The sequence below is a fragment of the Lampetra fluviatilis genome, chromosome 19 (assembly GCF_964198595.1).
Source record: "Lampetra fluviatilis chromosome 19, kcLamFluv1.1, whole genome shotgun sequence".
NCBI classification, from domain to species: Eukaryota; Metazoa; Chordata; class Hyperoartia; order Petromyzontiformes; family Petromyzontidae; genus Lampetra; species Lampetra fluviatilis.
Window position 1 is genome coordinate 8,558,262 of NC_136293.1, and position 23,889 is coordinate 8,582,150.

Here is a 23,889-nt window from a genome sequence, read left to right on the forward strand (position 1 = left end):
TGTTGAGTTGTTTTGTTATTTAATGTGAACCAAACTCGTGAATCGGATCGAAGCAGGAATCGTGACAAATCATGGATTCATGGAGGAGGGGGGAGGGGTCAATTGGGGGTGAGGGGCGGGGCTGGGAGGGTGAGGGGCGGGGCTGGGAGGGTGAGGGGCGGGGCTGGGAGGGTGGGGGCGGGGCTGGGAGGGTGAGGGGCGGGGCTGGGAAGGTGAGGGGCGGGGCTGGGAGGGTGAGGGGCGTGGCTGGCAGAATGGTATGTAAAGTGGGGCTTTGGGTCACGCCGATTGTGGAGACTGGTCACGGAGTGGCAGCCAAAGCAGGGATCAAACGCCCGAGAGACGACCACCGCGCAGGAGACGGAGCAATGAAGATCAGCTCGTGCGCGAGAGGGAGACGGATTGTCGCAGCAACCGGGGAGATAATGGCCATGGCTTTTGGGGATTCCTTCATCCAGCAGTGGATATATGATGGCCGATGCTACTGATGGTGAGCTTGGGTCGAAATTAAAGGTGAAGAGGTGGGGAGGGGGGGACGTGAGACCGGGGTGATGGATGAGAGGAGGGGGGATGGGTGGGTGTGTGAGGGGAGGGGGGGAGAGGTTAATGGGATGAGGGCAGAGGCTGTTGCCGGAGTGAGGAGAGGGGGTTAGGGGGATAAGGAATGGGGGGGGGGGTAGGGAGATGAGGGGGGGGGGGTCCAGGGGACGAGGGGAGGGGGCTGCTGGGTTCAGGCTAAAGGTTTCGGGGGGTGAGAGATGAGCAAAGGAGTTAGGGAGGGTGAGGGGAGGGGCCTCGTGGGATAAGAGGAGGGGGTGGGGGAGGGGTAAGTGGGGTCTGAAAGGGGGAGGAGGAGGGATGCCCAGACAAAGCAATTGAATGGCGACGTTAAATACCCGCGCAGCCAATCAGAAGCACGGCGTTGGGTTGTTCTCCGTTGCTTCGCAACCCCACTTATCAACCGCAGAGAGGGGGCGGGGTGGAAGGGTCACGTGGTCATTTTGGACTGTACCAAGACTCAATGCGAAAGAGGGGGGGGGGGGGCATTGGTGATGATGATGGGTGATGATGATGGGTGGTGATGATGGGTGATGATGATGGGTGATGATGATGATGATTGATTATGGGTGGTGGTGATGATGGGTGATGGGTGGTGATGATGATGGGTGATGATGATGGGTGGTGATGATGGGTGGTGATGGGTGGTGATGATGATGGGTGATGATGGGTGATGGGTGGTGATGATGGGTGATGATGGGTGGTGGTGATGATGGGTGATGATGATGGGTGATGATGGGTGGTGGTGATGATGGGTGATGATTGGTGGTGGTGATGGTAATGGGTGGTGATGATGGGTGATGGGTGGTGATGATGATGGTGATGGGTGGTGATGATGATGATCATGGGTGATGATGATGGGTGATGATGATGGGTGGTGATGATGATGGGTGGTGATGATGATGGGTGATGATGATGGGTGATGGGTGGTGATGATGATGGTGATGATGATGGGTGATGATGGTGATGGGTGGTGATGATGATGGGTGATGATGGGTGATGGGTGGTGATGATGATGGGTGATGATGGTGATGGGTGGTGATGATGGGTGATGGGTGGTGATGATGATGGTGATGGGTGGTGATGATGATGGGTGATGATGGGTGATGGGTGGTGATGATGGGTGATGGGTGGTGATGATGATGGTGATGGGTGGTGATGATGATGGGTGATGATAATGGTGATGGGTGGTGATGATGATGGGTGATGATGGGTGATGATGGTGCATCATCTGCAGATGACGTGCACACGCAGCGTAAAATATGTGCGCGTGGCCTCAAAGTGCACCTAGCCTGGCACAGGCGCCGTGGTAACGTCACCGGCGAGTCCAGCATTGGTATTGCGAGGGAGCAGTGTGCACTTTGCTTGTGATAAACACATTGGGTCAGCAACAAACAGCACTATCCACATAGCCTGCCCACCCGCCGCTGACCTTCACCAACCCCCACAGACGCGACATACCGAGAGAGCTTTGGGGTGCAATGCCTTCATCCAGCAGTGGATTGACAAGAGGTTGTATATTATACATTATTATTCTGTTTGTGTCTGTGCAGTATCCAGATGTCTTGTGACCCCCATGTAATGGTCCTTTAAAAAATTAAGTAATGGTTATTCGTTCGTTCATAAGAGTTATTGCAAACAGAAATGGATATGCAAAGGGCAACACGTGTTATGGGTCAATGAAGCTGTGGGTCACAAGACATCTGGAGCACCCTGTACACAGGGAATGGGTCTCCCGCCCCTGCGGAGACACAGGTGTGCATTCAATTATCAACACCACCCCGTGGCGTCTATGGCAACCAGATGGTTTCCATAGCGAGTGGAAGGAGGGGCACCGTCCCCCCCCCATAACCCCACACCACCACACCACCTCACACCACACACACCTTACACCACCTCACACCACATTCACCTTACACCACATACACCACACCACCTCACACCACACACACCTTACACCACCTCACACCACATTCACCTTACACCACATACACAACACCACCTCACACCACACACACCCTACACCACCTTACACCACATTCACCTTACACCACATACACCACACCACCTCACACCACACACACCCTACACCACCTTACACCACATTCACGTTACACCACATACACCACACCACCTCACACCACACACACCCTACACCACCTTACACCACATTCACCTTACACCACATACACCACACCACCTCACACCCCACCTCATACCACACCCCCCTTACACCACCTTACACCACCACACATCTTACACCCACACACACCACCTCACACACCTTACACCACCTTACACTACCACACACCGCAAACACCTCACACCACACCCACACCCACCACCACACACCGCCTTACACCACCTCACACCACCTTACACCACCACACACCGCACACATCTTACACCACCTCACACCACACCGACATACACCTTACACCACCTTACACCACCACACACCGCAAACACCTCACACCACCTCACACCACCACACACCTTAAGACCACCTACCACCACCACCACACACCTTACACCTCCACACACCGCACACACCTTACACCACCACACACCGCACACCACCCAACCACCCACACCTTACACCACACACACATTACACCACACACACAATACACACCTCACACCACACACACAATACACACCACACACACACAATACACACCACACATACAATACACACCACCCACATCCTTACACCTCACACACCATACACACCACACACACCATACACACCACACACAATACACACCTCACACCACACACACAATACACACCACACAGACCACACACACACACATCATGCACGCACGCACACTTCACCCTCCTGACAGGGGGCCCTTAATGGTAGGTGATTAGCCACGGCCTGCGGGGACAATTATAATGCGGTCGTATCAAGTCGCGTGAACACGCGCCAGTGCTGATGTGAATAATTATTACTACATAATTACCACTAACATTTCCCCAGCCACAATGCGTTATGCTTCACGCACTAAATACCTCTGATACCCAGTTAGTCGTAATAATATGATGAGTAAGACAAGCTTTTTGACTATATTTACTTACGGCCTCGTGTCATTTCACGACTGGACGAAAGTTGTTTGACCATACTTCACCACACTGGTCAGTGCGGGTTAGTGAATTAGGGGAAGGGGACTAGGACTGAGATCAGATATCGCTTGATCGCCACTGATGTCGACGGGTTCATGGCACAGTGCGCTAACCACTGCGCCACCACTCCCCCAGTCAAATACTATATTGTTATTACACTGTGGTATTTTCATCAACCCACACTGCCTGGTTAAAGAGCCGCCACGACCCGCATGGCGTGGGAGGCCCTCATTTAGCAGTGGATTGACAAAAATGTCTAATTTTATATTCATCTGGCAATGTCTAAAATCCGTGAGTCTGCCAGTAGCCTCAGTTTCTGTCTTGGAATGTATCGCAATCGGAATCCTTGAATTGGTATTCATTTCATTTGAATGGCATTCACGTAAGCACGCTGACCCACAGAGATGCGTTACCTCCACTAGACAATACAGAAACGCCTGACCAAAAACAAAACCCTTAGCCACGCTGGCACGGGGATATATTTTTATTTATATATTTCAAGGGAGCAGTTTCCACGTTGGGGAATTAGGCGAAACCCACAGGTGTCGAAATCAGCCTCTTCTTACAACAGATAAGTGCTCAACCCTGACACTGTATCTACATTGTCAATGGAGTTGTTGCGATGAGTCAATTATGAAGACCATTAACCAAGTATCAAATTATGATCCGCTCCTTCTATTGTATTGTGCTCGATTGCACGGACGCGTTTGAATGTGGTGTCCGCCCACACATTCCTGCCTCGCGAATGCGGGAAACCCATTACAAGCCACGCCCCCATCGTGACGCGCAATTGTGCCGGTAACGTCACCAAGCCCAAACCCGTCACCTCCCGTTCAGCGGCACATATGGGCACAGAAATTCGCCTTTCTGAATGAATGAGGATGCGGAATCGCTTTTTTGCTCTGTTCGTTTGCAATTTCTGGGGGGGCTTCAAGCACAGTGGCACTTTCCACCAGCCCCCACCGACCACCCCCCCGCACCCACTTTCCTCTTTTCGACCAAGTTTTTATACGTAACATCTCACATGTTTATAAAAGAAAACGTTAAATGTGACCCCTCTGGATTATAACAAAGGCACTCAACACGTTCGTCAATAACTCTTGTGGCCTTAAAAGTAAACATATACAATAGGCGACGTTTTTGGCAATGACCCTTCTCCCTGGCACATAAATGAGCAATGCATTAACTTGATGAAGAGAAGTGTTTGCATCAATCGATGTGGATCACCACATGCCAAGAAACCATGCTTGGTATGTTAGGAGTTGATGGCAACCCTTAGATCAATTCAACCGGTCTTGAATCAATTCAATCCAAAACAGCAAAATATGTTTTAATTTTTGTTTCGTTCATATTGGATCGTTTTTTTTGTTAACAGAGTAATCATACATATACAGCCCCACCGCTATGGACGGACAGACGGAGGGAAGTTGTAAAATGTAAAACACTAAAACAGGAACGGAGTATAAAAGAGTGAAAGGAAAGCGGAGACAGAAGCGAGTGATTGTTTTCTGTTAAGTTTATTTCGTTTAACCGGGCGAGAACCCAAGGAACAAAGATAAAGTATCACTTGCAAGAGTGACCTGGGTCACCGGGGATGGCAGTAGCAACACCCGACGAACTACAAATACATCCGAACAAGAAGACACCGTTAAGCGCTTTCATCATCAAACTACGGCCCATAACATCTAACGGAGAGTGCCTTTGCCTACAGAGGTCGGGCAGTTCACAAACATTGGTTCAAGCAAGCCCGAATCTGCCGATGAGACGATGAAGATGGGCACCTGTCCAGAGTTTAGCTCGTGTTGAACCAACGCTGCAGAAATGACGCATTCCCAAAAGGCCGTGTGGCTGATAAAATGTTTACAAAATACTTCAAATGGCCTCTGTGGAGGGGAGGTTTATGTGAAGGCGGTATATTGTCTGCTTAATTATTGTGTTGCTTATACTGTATTCTCCACAGGGATGGACGCTCCTATGAGAGAAGTGGATTTATTAACCGAAACGATTGGACCAGCAAACGTTTAATGGGACTTAGGACTTTGATATAGTGATGTCTGTCTCAACACACCCTGCGAAAGAAAGTAACCGTATTAAATGTTTCTAATAATTTGCTGAAGATCATGCCCTTTGGTTCTTATAAAGAATGGCATCAACTAATCTGAGAATCTTCTTGGTTCTTTCGGTAAAGTCACGTAGAAGGGAAGTAATAAAATAATAAAAATAAAACATAATAAAACAATTCTCACGACGTTTCGGCCACAACGCAAGCAGCCATCCTCAGGCGAAGAATGAAACACCCCAAGCTTGGAGCGTATATTTAAGCTGGGTTAGAAGGGGGGGAGGTGGGAAGAAGAGCGCCTAAACAAAATAATTTGCATATCAAGAGGAATTCAGCATATGGAAAATGCGTAGGAGGTGGGCGGGGGGGGTTCCAAATCAATACTATGCCCGTGCATTATGCAGGATTAGCAGCATCAAAGGGGGGGGGGAAGGGGGGGAGCATTAACAAAGGAAAGGAATGTTAATAGTATGTAGCTGTAGTTACTAAACAACCACGTAAAAAACTACAGTATAAACTGCATGACAAACTAAAGTATAAACTACATAGCATCATCAGTAAACTTACTATACTCTACAATAAGCTGAGTTACTAACAGTAAGTAATACATGAAAAAATTCTACGTTGTAAAAAATTATATAATATGCTTCTATCTAAACTTTATTCTCTTACATCACACGCGTCTATACCGTACTATATACTTCCATAGGCAAAACCAACATTAAATTACATACTGTATTGCTATAAACCACCCTATACCTTATACATTTTTAATATAACACTATGTATTATTCTACCCACCCTAATGTGTATCAAAATGGTTTATTACGTCCTTCCAGTGATTGCTAAGCCAGAATCCATCTTCTCGGTTAAAATTGTCTCTGTGTTTGTAAATGTGGATCGCCTCATGTACGAATCTCTCATGATAGCCAGATGGCTTGCAGAGAACCTCTGTCTTGGAGAAGTCAATGTCATGTGAGCCCACTGAGTTGTAACAGTGATCTGCCACGGCTGAGGTGTTTGTCCTACAGTGTTTCAGGTCAGCTTTATGTTCACGGATGCGGTCCGAGACATGTCGTTTGGTTTCCCCAATGTAACTGCTACCACAGAGGCAACTTAGTTTGTAGACACCAGGGTACTGTATGTCTGGAACCACATCTTTTACAGACGGTACCAGATCACGGATTTTATGTACTGTGTTGAATCGGACCTGGATCTTGTGTTTAATCAGGATTTTGGAGATCTTTTTTGTGACCCCAGCAATGTAGGGTAAGGTGATGGTCTTGAAAGGCTCCTCAACAGGATCCTTCTTGGTGGTTGGAGTGATGGCTTTGCGGATTGTGTAGTCGGAGTAACCAATAGCCTTAAGAGCTTGGCGTACGTGTTTGAGTTCACTGGAAATGTGTTCATGGTCGGAGATGCATTGGGCTCTATGATATAGAGTCTTGATGAGGGAATTCTTCTGGGATGGATGGTGGTGGGAATCCGGTTTTAGATAAGCATCCGTGTGGGTGGCTTTCCTGTAGACATAGTGGCTCATTGAACCATCAGGTCTCCTTTTGATTAGGACATCCAAAAAGGGTAGCTTGCCATCATTTTCGACTTCCATGGTGAATCTGATGGCTGGGTGTATGGAATTGATATGGTCGAGAAATTGGTCTAGAGCAGGCCGGCCATGTGGCCAGATGACAAAAGTGTCGTCTACGTACCTCTTCCATAAGGTCGGGCGTAGAGTGGCAGTCTGGATGGCGTCCGTCTCAAATTTCTCCATGAAGATGTTGGCTACAACCGGAGATAAGGGGGAGCCCATTGGGGTGCCCTCAATTTGCTTGTAGAAGGTTCCATTCCAGGTGAAGTATGTATTGGTTAAGCAGTGTCTCACCAGGGGGGGTACCCCAGCATTCAGTCCTTGATGAACCAAGTCTTCAATGATTGCGATGGTGTCAGGCACAGGCACCTTGGTGAACAAGGAAACCACATCAAAACTGACAAGCAGGTCGTCTGGGGACAGGGCAATCCCCTTGATTGTTGATACCAGGTCAGTAGAGTTTAGTACTGCAGAGGTGGTTTTTCCAGTGAAAGGCCGTAGGATTTCGGACAAAAAACGAGCCAGTTTGTAAGTCGGGGAGTTGATAGTAGAGACAATGGGACGAAGAGGTGTATCTTCTTTATGTATCTTTGGCAAGCCGTACAATCTTGGTGGCCTGGCTGCAGAAGGTTTCAACGAGAACTGTTTGGTCTGATCAATTAATGCGGTTGAAGCAGAAATGATGTTGTTGGTTTTGGAGACGAGGCTGTTGGTGGGGTCTCTTTTTATTTTTGTATAGCTGCCATCGGTGAGTAGTTCTTGAATTTTGTTGTTGTATTCTATTTTGTCCATGATGACAGTGGCATTGCCTTTGTCGGCTGAGAGGATGACAATGTCATCCCTCTTTTTTAATTGAGCTAATTCAAAACGCTCATCTTTGCTGATGTTGCTAGCTGGCATCTTAGCGTTTTTGAGGGTTACAGAGATTTCCGATCTTGCTACGTCTGCAGCGATGTGACTCAAGCCCTTGAGAGCTACATCTACTCGAGCAATTATATCATTAACTGGTATGTGTCTAGGTGTGACTGCAAAGTTTAGTCCTTTAGCTAAAACGGATTTCAAACCTTCAGAAATAGGACTGTTACTGCGATTAATTACGACTTTGTTAACATCTAGCTTTTCAATGTGTGGGTCCGGTTTCTTGTTTGAGAGGCGGTTGAATTTGGAAATCAAGTTGTCCTTACATTTAGTCGACATAGCGGCAGCTGAAGAGGCAGTCATTTTTTCCACATGTTCCCAATCCGATGTGGACATTGTTGCACTCAAGGATAAGTGTGATTTGTAGAGTGTCTTGTCTAACTGATCTAGTTCGGTGCGCGTAAGTCTGATTTTCTCTGAGATAAGAGCTAAGCTAGTTCTAGACAGAATTCGTTTCGCATTAGAAGAAGTTACAGCAGCAGATGTTAGTGTAAATGCGTTCGGTATTACCTTAGAGTCGCGGCATCTCTTCAGAAAGGTGAGAGACTCGATTAGCTGAGCCTTCTTGTCCCGGAGCTTGTTGAAGGATCTCAAAGTTATGTGGAAACCCTCCCCGTAGAGGCGGTTAAATTTCGATTTAAAGCTTTCGTGACTGCAGGGATTCATCTTCTTGGTTCTTTCGGTAAAGTCACGTAGAAGGGAAGTAATAAAATAATAAAAATAAAACATAATAAAACAATTCTCACGACGTTTCGGCCACAACGCAAGCAGCCATCCTCAGGCGAAGAATGAAACACCCCAAGCTTGGAGCGTATATTTAAGCTGGGTTAGAGGGGGGGGAGGTGGGAAGAAGAGCGCCAAAACAAAATAATTTGCATATCAAGAGGAATTCAGCATATGGAAAATGCGTAGGAGGTGGGCGGGGGGGGTTCCAAATCAATACTATGCCCGTGCATTATTGGATGTCCTAATCAAAAGGAGACCTGATGGTTCAATGAGCCACTCTGTCTACAGGAAAGCCACCCACACGGATGCTTATCTAAAACCGGATTCCCACCACCATCCATCCCAGAAGAATTCCCTCATCAAGACTCTATATCATAGAGCCCAATGCATCTCCGACCATGAACACATTTCCAGTGAACTCAAACACGTACGCCAAGCTCTTAAGGCTAATGGTTACTCCGACTACACAATCCGCAAAGCCATCACTCCAACCACCAAGAAGGATCCTGTTGAGGAGCCTTTCAAGACCATCACCTTACCCTACATTGCTGGGGTCACAAAAAAAAAAAAAAGATCTCCAAAATCCTGATTAAACACAAGATCCAGGTCCGATTCAACACAGTACATAAAATCCGTGATCTGGTACCGTCTGTAAAAGATGTGGTTCCAGACATACAGTACCCTGGTGTCTACAAACTAAGTTGCCTCTGTGGTAGCAGTTACATTGGGGAAACCAAACGACATGTCTCGGACCGCATCCGTGAACATAAAGCTGACCTGAAACACTGTAGGACAAACACCTCAGCCGTGGCAGATCACTGTTACAACTCAGTGGGCTCACATGACATTGACTTCTCCAAGACAGAGGTTCTCTGCAAGCCATCTGGCTATCATGAGAGATTCGTACATGAGGCGATCCACATTTACAAACACAGAGACAATTTTAACCGAGAAGATGGATTCTGGCTTAGCAATCACTGGAAGGACGTAATAAACCATTTTGATACACATTAGGGTGGGTAGAATAATACATAGTGTTATATTAAAAATGTATAAGGTATAGGGTGGTTTATAGCAATACAGTATGTAATTTAATGTTGGTTTTGCCTATGGAAGTATATAGTACGGTATAGACGCGTGTGATGTAAGAGAATAAAGTTTAGATAGAAGCATATTATATAATTTTTTACAACGTAGAATTTTTTCATGTATTACTTACTGTTAGTAACTCAGCTTATTGTAGAGTATAGTAAGTTTACTGATGATGCTATGTAGTTTATACTTTAGTTTGTCATGCAGTTTATACTGTAGTTTTTTACGTGGTTGTTTAGTAACTACAGCTACATACTATTAACATTCCTTTCCTTTGTTAATGCTCCCCCCCTTCCCCCCCCCCCCTTTGATGCTGCTAATCCTGCATAATGCACGGGCATAGTATTGATTTGGAACCCCCCCCGCCCACCTCCTACGCATTTTCCATATGCTGAATTCCTCTTGATATGCAAATTATTTTGTTTAGGCGCTCTTCTTCCCACCTCCCCCCCCTCTAACCCAGCTTAAATATACGCTCCAAGCTTGGGGTGTTTCATTCTTCGCCTGAGGATGGCTGCTTGCGTTGTGGCCGAAACGTCGTGAGAATTGTTTTATTATGTTTTATTTTTATTATTTTATTACTTCCCTTCTACGTGACTTTACCGAAAGAACCAAGAAGATGAATCCCTGCAGTCACGAAAGCTTTAAATCGAAATTTAATCTGAGAATATTCATATTTTCTCCATTCCTATTAGTTTATTTACGTTTCCCATACATTTTTGGACCAGCATCTTATAATTCTGCTGTGAATAACTCTGACGAAAGCGTGCCTCCTCGTCTGACTCTCCGTCTCACGTGCATTCTGATGCCTGTTGTTCATGTGATACATACCTTCACATAAGCCGCCATATATTTGCAAGGACCATCGTGTCTCGTCATATACTATCTTGTCTCGAAAGATACCCATCATGTATAGACCCATACTATCACGTCAATACAAAACAAACCATCATACCCAAGCATGTACCATCACGTCCCGGCATGTACCATCTTGCTTTGTGGATTTGGCGAGGTGTGAATATGAATGGGAGGCAAGCATGAGGTCCTTAGTCTCGCTCGCGTGATTTCAGACTAACCCCCCCCACATCACGACAATGGAATGCACTTCCACGCACAGAACCCGACCCACGCACCTATATAGACCCATTAATGGAATGGATTTGCCGTATTCTTCAGAAAGTGGACGCACCAAAAACTTGTGCCCGGTGTCAAAGTATGCAAAGGCAAAGACCGCCCCCCCGTATAACTTTTGACACACTATTGAAGCGAGTACCATTAGCGAGCACCTGTTAAGGCTGGCACGGGCCACGAGATGGCCGGATGTGACCAACACCACATCCGGCCACCTTTGTCTCCCCAGTTGTAGTCTTTTTACACACCGCATCAGGTACTCATTTAAGGCTGAGTTGACCTAAGGTAGGCCCAGCATGGGTCACAGATCACTGGTGTTGGCCGTGAGCGGTATTCGAACTCGGGTTGCTGGGAAAGCTGATCACACACACACACACTACTGCATAAGATGCACCCCAACTTTTTATTTGAAAAGCATTGGGGGGTAAAAGTTCCTATTATAATACGGAACATACGGTACTTTAAAACGACAGGATAAATAACCCAAATCACACGCAAGGCATGCTTCTTGAGCAACTGCTGCAGGCTTTGTAATAAACTTTGTTTTCTTAAGCGAATTATTTGGTCAAGCTGCTTCTGCTTGCAGCGTCGGCAAAGGTGCACAGGAACAAACAAAACAAAGTCAAGGCATTCGTCAATAACAATGTGGCCTTAAATTTCGATTTAAAGCTTTCGTGACTGCAGGGATTCATCTTCTTGGTTCTTTCGGTAAAGTCACGTATTTTCCTTCTACGTGACTTTACCGAAAGAACCAAGAAAATGTGGCCTTAATTTTAAAAAGGCGACGTTTTGGGCAATGGCCCTTCATAGCACAGATGGGGTCATAGCGCAGAACGTCACCTATCACTGTATATATCGTTTTCTTCTTCTTCTAAGGACGAATGTGTGGAGTGTTTCTGCTTTCTTGAGCTACCGTCGTATTCTCCGGATGATAAGACGCACCACCCCACCCACACCTCTTCTGTTTCAAGGGTTGGGTTGTGCGATTGAAGTGGAATCGTTTTGTCGCCAAAAGAAACGCGTGGCGCCTCGCCCCCAGACAGGAGGCCACAGCAACGACATGAATGAAGGCTTAGGAGAAGAGGTGTTTTGAATGTACATTGACATCCCTTGTTGTCACTCCACTGCTGGATGGAGGCCTCCTCCCCCACTCCGAGAGTTGCTTGGCCATACCTCGCCTGCGGTAAAAGTGCAGGGGCCGGTGCCCGGTTCAGATATTATTTGCCACTCATTAAAGTTAGCCGTGGCCTGGAATCTAACTGAGTTGACCAGCATTATAGTGGGGTGCGCTAACCACTGCCCACCACCGCTTTACCTCCGAGCAATAATAAAAAATATTGCCCTGTATACAGGAAAGCCGATATGAACCCCAGGGCCCATTTTTTAGGGGCTTCTGCATTTCGATGTTTGCCCAATTCCACGTGTGAGTATTTGGCTTCGTGTGAGAGAGCACCTGGAGAAAACAAGCGTGCGAGGGGATAGCGCTCAGAGGGCCACACAGATGGATTCAATTCACGTATATCGATCCAAGTGAAATGTGTTGTTTGGGAACAAAACACACTGCTTTGCTGCCATCTCCTGGCCACCTCCTCTGCCTCGCCACGTAGAATGACATAAGACTTTCATCCGTCAGCCTTTAAGCAAACTGATTATTGTTTAAATCGTATTTGTTTAGCTCTTAATTTGGCAAAATTCCATCTCCAAGAATTACCAATGATCAATGTCACTGTTATGCGACGAACATACATACTCTCGGTGGCAGAGCGGGTGGGGAGGTGCTGGCCTCTTGCCGTGTGGACCACAGGTCACTTAAGGTATCTTTGGGGTAACTCTGTGTTGTCCACTTCCGCGGGCGGTTTTTACAATCTATCACGAAGGGGGGTTGTAACAGTCCTGCGAGAGATCCAAAACGGAGTCTCCGTCTCAAGACATGCCAAGAATAAAATTGGGAAGTAAAATATCAGAAATATATTTTTAAAAAATACAACTGCATCTCCTCGTTTAAACAGAGAGACACTTTGACTTCTGAATAAAGTTTAAATTTTATATAAATTTAAGGACAAAAAAAACACAACGCAAGACAGCATTGTCAGAGCAGTGTCTGCTTCCACGCTCAAGTGGACAATATCAGCCGCCTCGCCATTCACAGCAGACAAAGGCCAACCGAGGCGACCTGGGCGTGAAATCAATGGCTATTAAATGACAGAGATAATGGAGGGGACAAAGAGAAATGTGTGGCCATGGCAAAACGGACCTCCGTGGTCGCCCGTGTGGCGTCAAAGATAAAATGGCATCGACATGAATGATTGCGCTCGCGTGTCTGGAACGTGTCCCAGCCACGCGGGCACAAGAGTGTGGTGCTGATGGTGTCTGCGTGGCTGCAGGCGATGGATGTGGCCATGGCAGTGATGTAAGGAGCATGATGATGGTGGTGGTGGGTGGGTGTGTGGTTGGTGGTGATGGTGGTTTCTGTGTGTGTGTGTGGATAGTAGTGATGATATTGGTGTGAGTGTGAGTGATGAGGTTGGTGGTGGTAATGGTGAGTGATGGTGATGTTGGTGATTAAGGACAATAGGGATGCACGGGAGAGGATGCAGGCGAAGTTGAATGAGCACAGGAAGGAAATCAGAAGCGGGCACAGGATATGACCGCTCACTGGCAGAAACAAGCAGAGGAGATGGAAGATAATGGTGTAAGTGAAGGCGCGTGTGATGGTGCCACGTGGTGGTGAGCGATGGGGACAAGGATGTGATGTTGGTGGAAATGGTGCCGCGTGTGGTGGTGATAATGTCGATAATGATGCGCGATGGTGGTGATGTGTGGGTTGTTGTGATGGTGGTGGCCTCCCGTAGGTCGACTCAGCCTCAAATTAGTACCTGGTGCGATGTGTAACCACATTGCCACTAGGAAGACAAAGGCGGCCGGGCGTGGTGCTGGCCATCCCCCACTCCCTCGTGTGCCGTTCCGGCCTTCATAGGTGCTCGCTAACATCACTTGCCCCAATAGTATGCGAAGGCTACACGGGGGATCTTTGTCTTTGTTGATCTGGTAGTTGTGTGTGGATTCTCGTGATGGTGGTGGTGATGTGTGGTTAAGTTATCACGGTCGGGGGGCACAGGTGGTGCATCGGCCAGTCATCTCAGTCGACCCATGGCACCACCTGAGTCTGCTCCCGTGACCTCCTGCCAGCGGGCGTTCGACACTTCACGTGGCCTTTAATGTGCACCTAGCCTGGCACAAGCGCCGTTTGTGACGTCACCGTCACTTAGTGGCGAATGGCGGTTGTTGTTGTGTGGATTGTATTGATGGTGTGTGGATGATGGTGGCCGTGATATTGATGGCGTTCATTGTTGACACGCTTTGCGCCGTACATTTGGATGTGAAATATAAGATCTCGCATGAAAAAGATTGACATCTCAATGAACTCTCAGTTTAATTATTTCGTTGTTTTTTTATCGTAAATTATTGTGTATTTTATTCTTATTTTGAAGATGTTTAAAAAAAATCTTGACGGTCTTACACAATAATATTTACGGTTATTAGTGGCGAATATTCACTTATTCAGCGAAGGAGCTGTCTCGGGCTGAGCTCCAGAAAATATTTTCCCATTCCTGCCGGGTGGTGAGAGGGGGGGGGGATAGAAAGTTCCATACAATAATTCACGACTAATTAATCCCAATTTATGTGCAATGGCGGCTATTTGCCCCCCATAAAAAAAAACCTACAAAAGATGAACATCTTTCTTGATTTTAATCTTTCGTGACTGCAGAAAATCCATTCTCTTTAGTTCTTTCGGTAAAGTCACGTCAGTAGAAAAATAAAACAAAACTAAAAATAATATATCACGACGTTACGTGACTTTATCGAAAGAACCAAAGACTCAATTTCGATTTAAAGCTTTCGTGACTGCAGGGATTCATATTATTGGTTCTTTCGGTAAAGTCACGTAGAAGAGAAATAATAAAGTAATAAAAATAAAACAATATTTTATACTTTATTCTACGTGACTTTACCGAAAGAACCAAGAAAACCCAAGACTACTAAAATATTCTTAAGTTTTTTCGGTAAAGTCACGTAGGTAAAAACATTAAAAAGTAAAATAAAATAAAAATCACGACGTTTCGGAGGCAACACAAGCTTCCGTCTTCAGGTGGAAGCTTGTGTTGCCTCCGAAACGTCGTGATTTTTATTTTTATTTTACTTTTTAATGTTTTTACCTACGTGACTTTACCGAAAAAACCTAAGAATATGAATCATTGCAGTCACGAAAGCTTCAAATCTAGGACTACTAAAATCTTTGCTTCTCTTACTCTTTACAATTGCAAAATCGCCGCGGTACCTTAGCTGGGGCGGGGCAGGGGGCGGTCTCCAATGTGAACCTCCGGTACAGTCGTGCGGGCAAATGGTCGCGGCCCCTCACCGCCCACGTTGTCCGACTCACGGGGGAGCCATGGCAGGACGGGAGGTAAGGAGCCATGTGGCCACGGCAAGACAAAGATCCCCCGTGTAGCCTTCACAGACTGTAGGGGCAAGTGCTGTTAGCGAGCAGCTATAAAGGCCGGCACGGCACACGAGTGGGTGGGTGGCCAGCATCACGCCCGGTCGCCTTTGTTTCCCTAGTGACGGTGTTTACACATCGCACCAGGTACTCATTTGAGGCTGAGTCGACCTAGGGGTGGTCCCGATAACCGTCACTGGGCGTTGGCCGTGAGCGGGAATCGAACTTGTGTCGCCAGGTTCACAGCGCAGCGTAGCGCGCTAACCACTGCACCACCGCTCCTCCACATTGTGGGACAATCGTCTTCAGGCTGTGTTCTAGGATGTGGTGGTGGTGCTATTATCGCTTGTTTAGCCGTGGCAGGGTGACGGCTGTGTGCAGGGTGACGGCTGTGTGCAGGGTGACGGCTGTGTGCAGGGTGACGGCTGTGTGCAGGGTGACGGCTGTGTGCAGGGTGACGGCTGTGTGACGATGAGCCCACAATGAGGCCTCGTCAGATCAGCAAAGCCGAGCCTGAATATTGCGTGGATGTGTTGCACCGTGGTGCATACAACATGAACACAGGATTTGTTTGGGTTCGATCGCGTAAAAGTCCGTGTCATCGGTTGTAAATGCTGTGGCTTTGCTCTCCAACACAGCGGTGTGCTGCACCAGTGACGAATGGGCCACGTTCTGTTTACGTGACAAGCCTTACTAAGTTGGCTGTGTCGGGTGGTGGCGGGTTTAACGAGACATTTATACATTTACGCGATTAACGCCCCAAAAAACCCTGTAATTGCAGATGCTATTGGTCGCGAAAGGCTGCGTGTTGAAGTGCATACAAACAGGTTGATGCGGAGCAAAGTGCGTGCTCCCCAACTTCGCTTAACCCCGCACTGATAGCGGTGGTGAGGTTTACGTCAAATGACTCCCCTTCATCCAGCAGTGGACTGAGAATGAGGTATCAACTTCGGTTGCCACCTGTCCGGAGATCTGCATCGGGATGTTGAGAATCAATTTGGTGCCGAGATGTGTGGCACCTCCCTTCAGCACGCTTGGCTACGTACGGCGCGAAAGAAGTTCAACGTAGAGTAACATCCATGTTCGTACCGCGCGTGTTTAGTAGACACAGGCTGACCAAGAACTATATCCGGGGTTTGGCCTAAAGTGGGGAAAAGTTGGCAACCTTAGGGGGCGGACAATGTCCACTCAATGACCCCGACATCAAACCCGTGTGTGTGTGTGTGGCCTCCCCTAGGTGGACTCGGCCTCAAATAAGTACCTGGTTGCAGTGTGTAAACATCGCCACCAGGGGAGACAAAGACGGCCGGGCGCGGTGTTGGAAACCCACCCCCTCGTGCGCCGTTTCCGCCCTTCATAGGTGCTACTACTCGCAAACAGCACTTGCCCCAACACTCTGCTCAAGGCGATACGGGGGGGGGGGGGCTTCTTTGTCTTTGTGGCGTGCAGGAAGAGGCGACGGCTGCGACGGGGGGCTCCGCGTGGTACACGCACCCCGTGTACGCGCGCTACTGGAGCCACTACCGCGGCGCACAGGCCTGGACGCAGAGGCACCGGAACGCGCGGCGGAGAGCGCTGACGGAGGCCGCGTGAGTGGGCGCCGTTACCACGACCCATAGATACACCGCCCAGCCACTTCCCTCATGACTAACTAGCCAACCAACTCATTACACGACCCATAGATACACCAGCCAGCCACCTACCCCATGCCTAACTAGCCAACCAGCGCATTACACAACCCATAGATAGACTGCCCAGCCACCTCCCCCATGCCTAACTAGCCAACCAGCGCATTACACAACCCATAGATAGACTGCCCAGCCACCTCCCTCATGCCTAACTAGCCAGCCAGCACATTACACGACCCATAGATACACCGCCCAGCCACCTACCCCATGCCTAACTAGCCAACCAGCGCATTACACAACCCATAGATAGACTGCCCAGCCACCTCCCTCATGCCTAACTAGCCAGCCAGCACATTACACGACCCATAGATACACCAGCCAGCCACTTCCCCCATGCCTATCTAGCCAACCAGCGCATTACACAACCCATAGATACACCGCCCAGCCACCTACCCCATGCCTAACTAGCCAACCAACTCATTACACGACCCATAGATACACCACCCAGCCGCTTCCCCCATGCCTAAATAGCCAGCCAGCCCATTACACGACCCATAAATACACCAGCCAGGCACTATAACGATCTCTAACTAGCCCACTACACGACCCATAAATACGCAAGCTAGCCAGCCATTAGCCCTATGTCTAACTATCCAACCAGCCTATGTAGCCAGCCAGTCCTATATCACCGTCGGCCATACTCTGTCCACTGCTGGATTGAAGGCCTCTCCAAGCCATCACCATCTCCCAGTCCTGTAATGTAGCAATCCTAGCACCTTCTCACAAGCTCATGTCACTCACCGTGTCTATAGTTGACGTCCTCTTGGGCGCGCTTTCTCCTTTGGCTGCCACTCCAACGTTAGTCTCGACCACCGGCCTTCATCCCTTCTAGCTATGTGTCCTGCCCAATCTCACTTCATGTTCTATATTTGTTTTATTCCCGAGTTGAATTTGTTTTCTCTTTGTCGCTGCACAGGCAAGGCCTGGACTGGAGCTGCCTAGTCGGGCTCCCATTTCCGTACGATCCATCGCATCCCTACGCTGCATCTCACCACGGCCCCCAATCACACCCTCCGCAAGCTGCCGGCCATCAGAGACGTCATCATCAGCAGCAGCATCATTATCATCATCAGCATCATCATCATCATCAGAAGCACGAGGAAGTGCCAGAACATCATCACTTCTCGACACAGGCTACCGAGCATCAGAGAGAGCATCAGCAGCATCATCACCACAATCAGCAGCAGCAGCATCATTATCATCAGCATCATCAGAAGCACGAGGAAGTGCCAGAACATCATCACTTCTCGATACAGGCTACCGAGCATCAGAGAGAGCATCAGCAGCATCATCACCACAATCAGCAGCAGCAGCAGCGGCAGCATTGGCAGCAGCAACTGATTGAGGAAGTGCCGGATCTGAGGAGCGAAGAACCAGACGAGGATTCGGAGTCCGAGTTGGAATCGGAGGCGGAGAGCGACGTGGAGATCACGGACGAGCTGCGCGCGTATTTCGCCGAGACGGAGCGACACCGCGAGGAGAGGAGTGAGTGCCGATGAGCCAGGCGCCGGACCCATCGCAACCGCACACTCACCGCAGGCGTCGCACCCCGCGTAACTTTTATCGCCTAGGTATCGAATCCATCTTGTCGCTCGACGACCCACGTCTCATTAGAATCTTGCAGGCAAGCGTTGTAGGTGTCATCAGGAAGAGGGGGTGTTGTGATTGGTGGCAGACGTTTTTTACCAAAGTTTTGCAGCCTTAGGTAATACCAATTTCTGCAGTGGCCCATGCATTCTCAGCCAGGTGATGCTGGTGGCGGCGGCTCACGAAACCTGTAACCCAGCACTGGAGGTGAGGGTTGGTGGATCACGCAAAATGTTGTGAAGCTCCCTTGCCGTGGGGCGGCGAGTTGCCATACCCTGGCTCGCCAGGAGAAGGCGGGGAACAGCAACTGGACTAATCTCCATCTGCCCAATCCATATGTTACGGAGTGTTGCCCAACTTGCAAGCGTGGGCTTTCTCTGGGCGCTCTGGTTTTCCTCCAAAGTGCATGAACACCACGATAATTGGCCGAAGACATCTTCATTTAAAGTCATATCATGCAGGACCCTCCTGAAAAAGAGCCATAGGACTCGGGTTTGGTTGCCTGGGTTAAGTTATTTGGTCTCTTGAAGTGTGGCATTGATAGGCCCTCTCTGTGCTGATAGCGCCCTCTGCAGGCTGCGTTTGCTGCACTGCATGCACTCTTTAAATTATGAATCGCATCCCGCTGTGCTTTAGTTAAATCCGTGAGAGTCCACAAACCCCTCGTGTGTGCCTCATCAGCTTTCATGGGTACACTCGCTAAAAGCACTCGCCGTAACAGTCTGTCAAAAGCTATTTGGGGGATCATTGTCATTGCACATGTGCACCCATATGTGATCGGCGCTAATGCCAGTGCTCTCTCCCTCTCTCAGGGCTGGAGCAGGAGCAGGAAGATGAGCGAGTGGAGGGAATGGTGTGGGCAGATGAGCCGCCGGGGGCGAGGCAGGTAATGAGCTCGCTCACCTCGACTCGTCTGACACGGAACTCGCATCACAAGCAATGTGTGTGTACGTAAGTGCACTTGCATGCTTGTGTAGCCGCGTGTGTACATTGCATGTGTGGGGAGTGGTAGTGTAGTTGTTAGCGCGCTGCGCTACGAAGCTGGCGACCCGAGTTCGATTCCCGTTCACGGCCAACACCAGTGACGATTATCTGAACCGGTCCAGGGCCTTCCTTAGGTAGACTCGGCCTTAAATGAGTACCTGGTGCGGTGTGTAATCCTCTCCACTGGGGAGGCGCAGGCGGCCGGGCGTGGTGGTGGCCACCCCACCCCCCCCTCGTGTGCCGTGACGCCCTTCATAGGTACTCGCTAACAGCACTTGCCCCAACAGCATGTTGACGGCTAAACGCAGGGGATCTTTGCGTTCTGCGTGTGCGCGTGCAGGCGAGTAGCCGGGCTCCACAAGAACGACCGGGCGAGCGTCGGCGCGTCGAGATGGCGCGTCTGTACGGCGAGGAGGCGTGCGTACGGATCCTCGCGCTGGAGGCCGCGATGCAGCTGTCGTTTGACCAGCAGTGCGACCGCACGCGGCCAAAGTACTGGCCCATCATCCCACTCAAGCTGTGACGGCGACGGACAGGCACTTGGCCCATTAACACCAGTCAAGCGTTGGGCACGCAGCCACAGCTACCAGTGAGAGCGCCGGTCCATTTCACCCCTTGAGGACTTTTTCACTCAAATACTGTCCCCTTACATGTCTTTCAACTTCGCGTCCATCCAACTCAAGTTAATGGCCCCACATCCGGCCGAAAGGCACTGGCCCCATTACGCACATGGAGTCAATGGACGTACAGCTGCAGGACGGAATGATAATCGATTCCTGGATGTGATCGTGACCCTGAAACGTGACCTTTCGTCAGCTCGTGGACGGGCTGAACTCCTGCATCCCTATCGTTCACACGAGTGAGTCGACCAGGGTGTTCCATCGGTGTCGTCGGCTGAAATGTCAACATTTTTAGCTGCTCCGTTTCTAAATGTTAAATTCCTCTCCACCGTATGGTGTTTGTGTGTGCACGTATGTTTGTTATGTGAGACTGAGTGTGGTGTATGTGTGTATTTGTATGTGTGAGGAGCGGTCGCGCGCTGTGCTATGAATCCGGCGACCCGAGTTCGATTCTCGCTCACGGCCAACACCGGTGACGATTATCTGAACCGCTCCTGGGCCTCCCCTAGGTCGACTCAGCCTCAAATGAGTACCTGGTGCGGTGTGTAAAAACATCGCCACTGGAGAGACAAAGACGGTCGGGCGTGGTGTTGGCCACCCCACCCTCTCGTGTACCGTGCCGGCCTTCATAAGTACTCCTTAACAGCACTTGGCTCAACAGTCTGTTAAGGTTATACGGGGGATCTTTGTTTTTTTGGAGAGTGGTAGCACAGTTTTAGTGATCAACATCGTCACTGGAAAGCCAAAGGCTGCTGGCCATTGTTTTGCGCCAGCCTTAATAGGCACTGTTCATAGTACTTGCCCAAACAGTATACGTTGGCAAAAAGAGAGGGATGCTTGTATTTTTTTTGTATGCGTGTGTGTAATTTAGAATGTTTTGAAAGGTGCAGTGGGAAATGTAGTTCTGAGGGTTCAATAATAAACAAATAAAAACTTGACCGCGTCGTTGTCGTAATTTCTCTGACGTTAGTTTAAGGGAGGCTGTTATAGTGCATACTTGTGAAGTAACGGACGAGATTAAGGCGCAGCCCTGCAGTTGCAAGCTCATGGCACCGCTCGGGAGCTCCCACCTCAAGAGGGACATTTTGAGGCCTCCTCTTGCATGCTGTTGCATGCTGGCCAGACGACTTTGAAAAGACGCGAGACTAACCCACACTTTACCCCAACCATCAAGCGTCACCTGCCGATCGACTGGTGTAAGAAACTTACGCAGTTGCCTCAACTGCCGCGCCGGGAAATGGAATCGAACCGGCGACCTCTGGTGCGCTGATCTTATGGTACCACGGCGGCGTCGTGCACAATACACTCGGTGCGGTGATTCTCCAATCGGCTGTGTAACTCCTACGGAGAAAATGCTGTTAGCGAGCACCTATTATTTTTGCAATATATCTTTATGTTACCAGTTAAGGCCCATTGAGCTGCGATGTGGCTCTTTTTTCAGACGCGATCTGGCTATCACAAATTAAGGCTCAACGAAGCGGCTTATGCCGTGGGCATTTATAGCAGCCAAATGCTCTAAACGCGTATTGATGTTGATTTTAAATGTGGAGGGAAAACCCGAAGGACCCGGAGAAAAATCCACGCAACCCACGGGGAGAGACACACACAGACTCCAAATATACAGCAGGCGTCAGGGTCTGGATCGAACCCAGACTTCCTGCATCGCAGGCGAGGAAGTTCAGGCTCTTGTAACATAAACATGCAATTGAATGCAATAAATATTTAAAATATCTATATTTGAAAGTTGTGGTGACATGAATTAGCGAATCTCGATGAAAGTGAATGGAGGTCGTCACGTCGGTGTATACAAGTTGATAATCGATTATCCAGCTACCAATAACGACAGTTGATCATAGATTAATTCGATTATCCATCCGGCTGCTTCCAACGTCATCCGGCTGCTGTCAAGGGCCGATCCGGCGAAACCGCTCCAAAGGCTCTGCCCAGTCCGGATATCGGCACTGCGTGCGTGACAAAAAAATGAGTGGCTACGCTTGATTTCAGTGTTAAATATGAAATATAGTATTATACACTACATGCAACTTAAACAATGAAAATACTGCACGTATACTCTATACATCACCCCAAGATGCAGTCTTCGAGATTGGAGGGCTAAGTATGGTGCAGTAAATACGGTAACTTTTTAAAGTAGGACATTTATCCTCTTTGGTTCTTTCGGTAAAGTCACGTAGGTAGAAAGATAAAATAAAAAATATCACGACGTTTCGATCGCAACACAAGCGGTCGTATAATCCAGCAGTGGAACTGCTGAAGTTTCACTGCTGGATTCTTTTTTCCTTGTGAGGACGACCGCTTGTGTTGCGATAGAAACGTCGTGATACATTATTTTTTTTAAATTAATTTTTCTACCTACGTGACTTTACCGAAAGAACCAAAGAGTATGGATTCCTGCAGTCACGAAAGCTTCAAATTAGGATATTTAGGTTTGTCTATTTGTACGTTTATGCGAATTTCATATCGTAAAAAAATGCAGAACACAAAAAACGCACATACACAACACCTACAAATATAATGTCATACAAGTTTGTGCAAAATACAAGCTCATTTAAATCACGATTCGTGATTATTGGGCGCCCCCGAAGCCTCCGGATAATCGATGATCGAACCGCATTTTGATCGAGTTTCTTTACCCAGGCAAATGTCTCAACCGAGTCTCGTGACTGTCATGATGTCATCTCAGGGAGAGGCCCTGCCGAGTTTTCGCAGTAGGGGGCGATGATCGCTGTTGACGTGTGTGATCAACGGTAGCAGAGCAGAGACCTCTGATGATATTATTCATAATCAACTCTGGCGAATTGCCCGATGATGCTGGATGCAATTACCAGCGAAACGTCGTACTACTCAAACATTGTAAATGTTGTGGTTTCACGCTTCAACACACCGGTGGGCTAAAGCAGTGAACTATTTTGTCTTTTGTCAACGTGACACTTTTTTGCTGATTGGCCGCGTCGGGTGGTGGAGGGTTACAACACATTTATAAATAACGCGATCTAAACACAAAAAGTGTTGATTATGAAGATCTCTACGATCTCGGGCACAAGTGAACGGGAGAGCTCAATGAAAGAGCAGAGCAAGGAGACGGAAGCGTAACAAATTAACTCCGGTCACTCGCTCACTCACATGCGGACAGTCACCTCATCGTCGCTCTCCTATCGCTACTACCCCGTTCCCCGTGAACTTTACTCATTCATTTCTCCAGCCACGTCGAGGACTTGGTCCACCACTGACTTTTGTTTCTGTCTCTCGTCCATGCTGTGTTCAACCACCACACTGCAGGTCTTAACAACACACGC

General features: G+C 48.5%; 1 protein-coding gene across 2 annotated transcripts; it reads left to right on the plus strand.

Annotated features, from left to right (window-relative positions):
- Positions 1-463: 463 nt before the first annotated feature.
- GEMIN8 (gem nuclear organelle associated protein 8) lies at positions 464-21,463 on the plus strand. 2 transcript variants are annotated; one of them, XM_078864953.1, is made up of 5 exons: positions 464-490; positions 17,146-17,285; positions 18,301-18,869; positions 19,784-19,857; positions 20,296-21,463. In XM_078864953.1, the coding sequence occupies exons 1-5, from the start codon at positions 479-481 to the stop codon at positions 20,476-20,478; spliced, it is 978 nt and encodes a 325-aa protein (XP_078721079.1). In that variant the 5' UTR covers positions 464-478; the 3' UTR covers positions 20,479-21,463. The 2 variants fall into 2 exon arrangements, with proteins under 2 accessions (XP_078721079.1, XP_078721078.1); XM_078864952.1 differs by lacking the exon at positions 464-490 and adding an exon at positions 15,586-15,663.
- Positions 21,464-23,889: the final 2,426 nt, after the last annotated feature.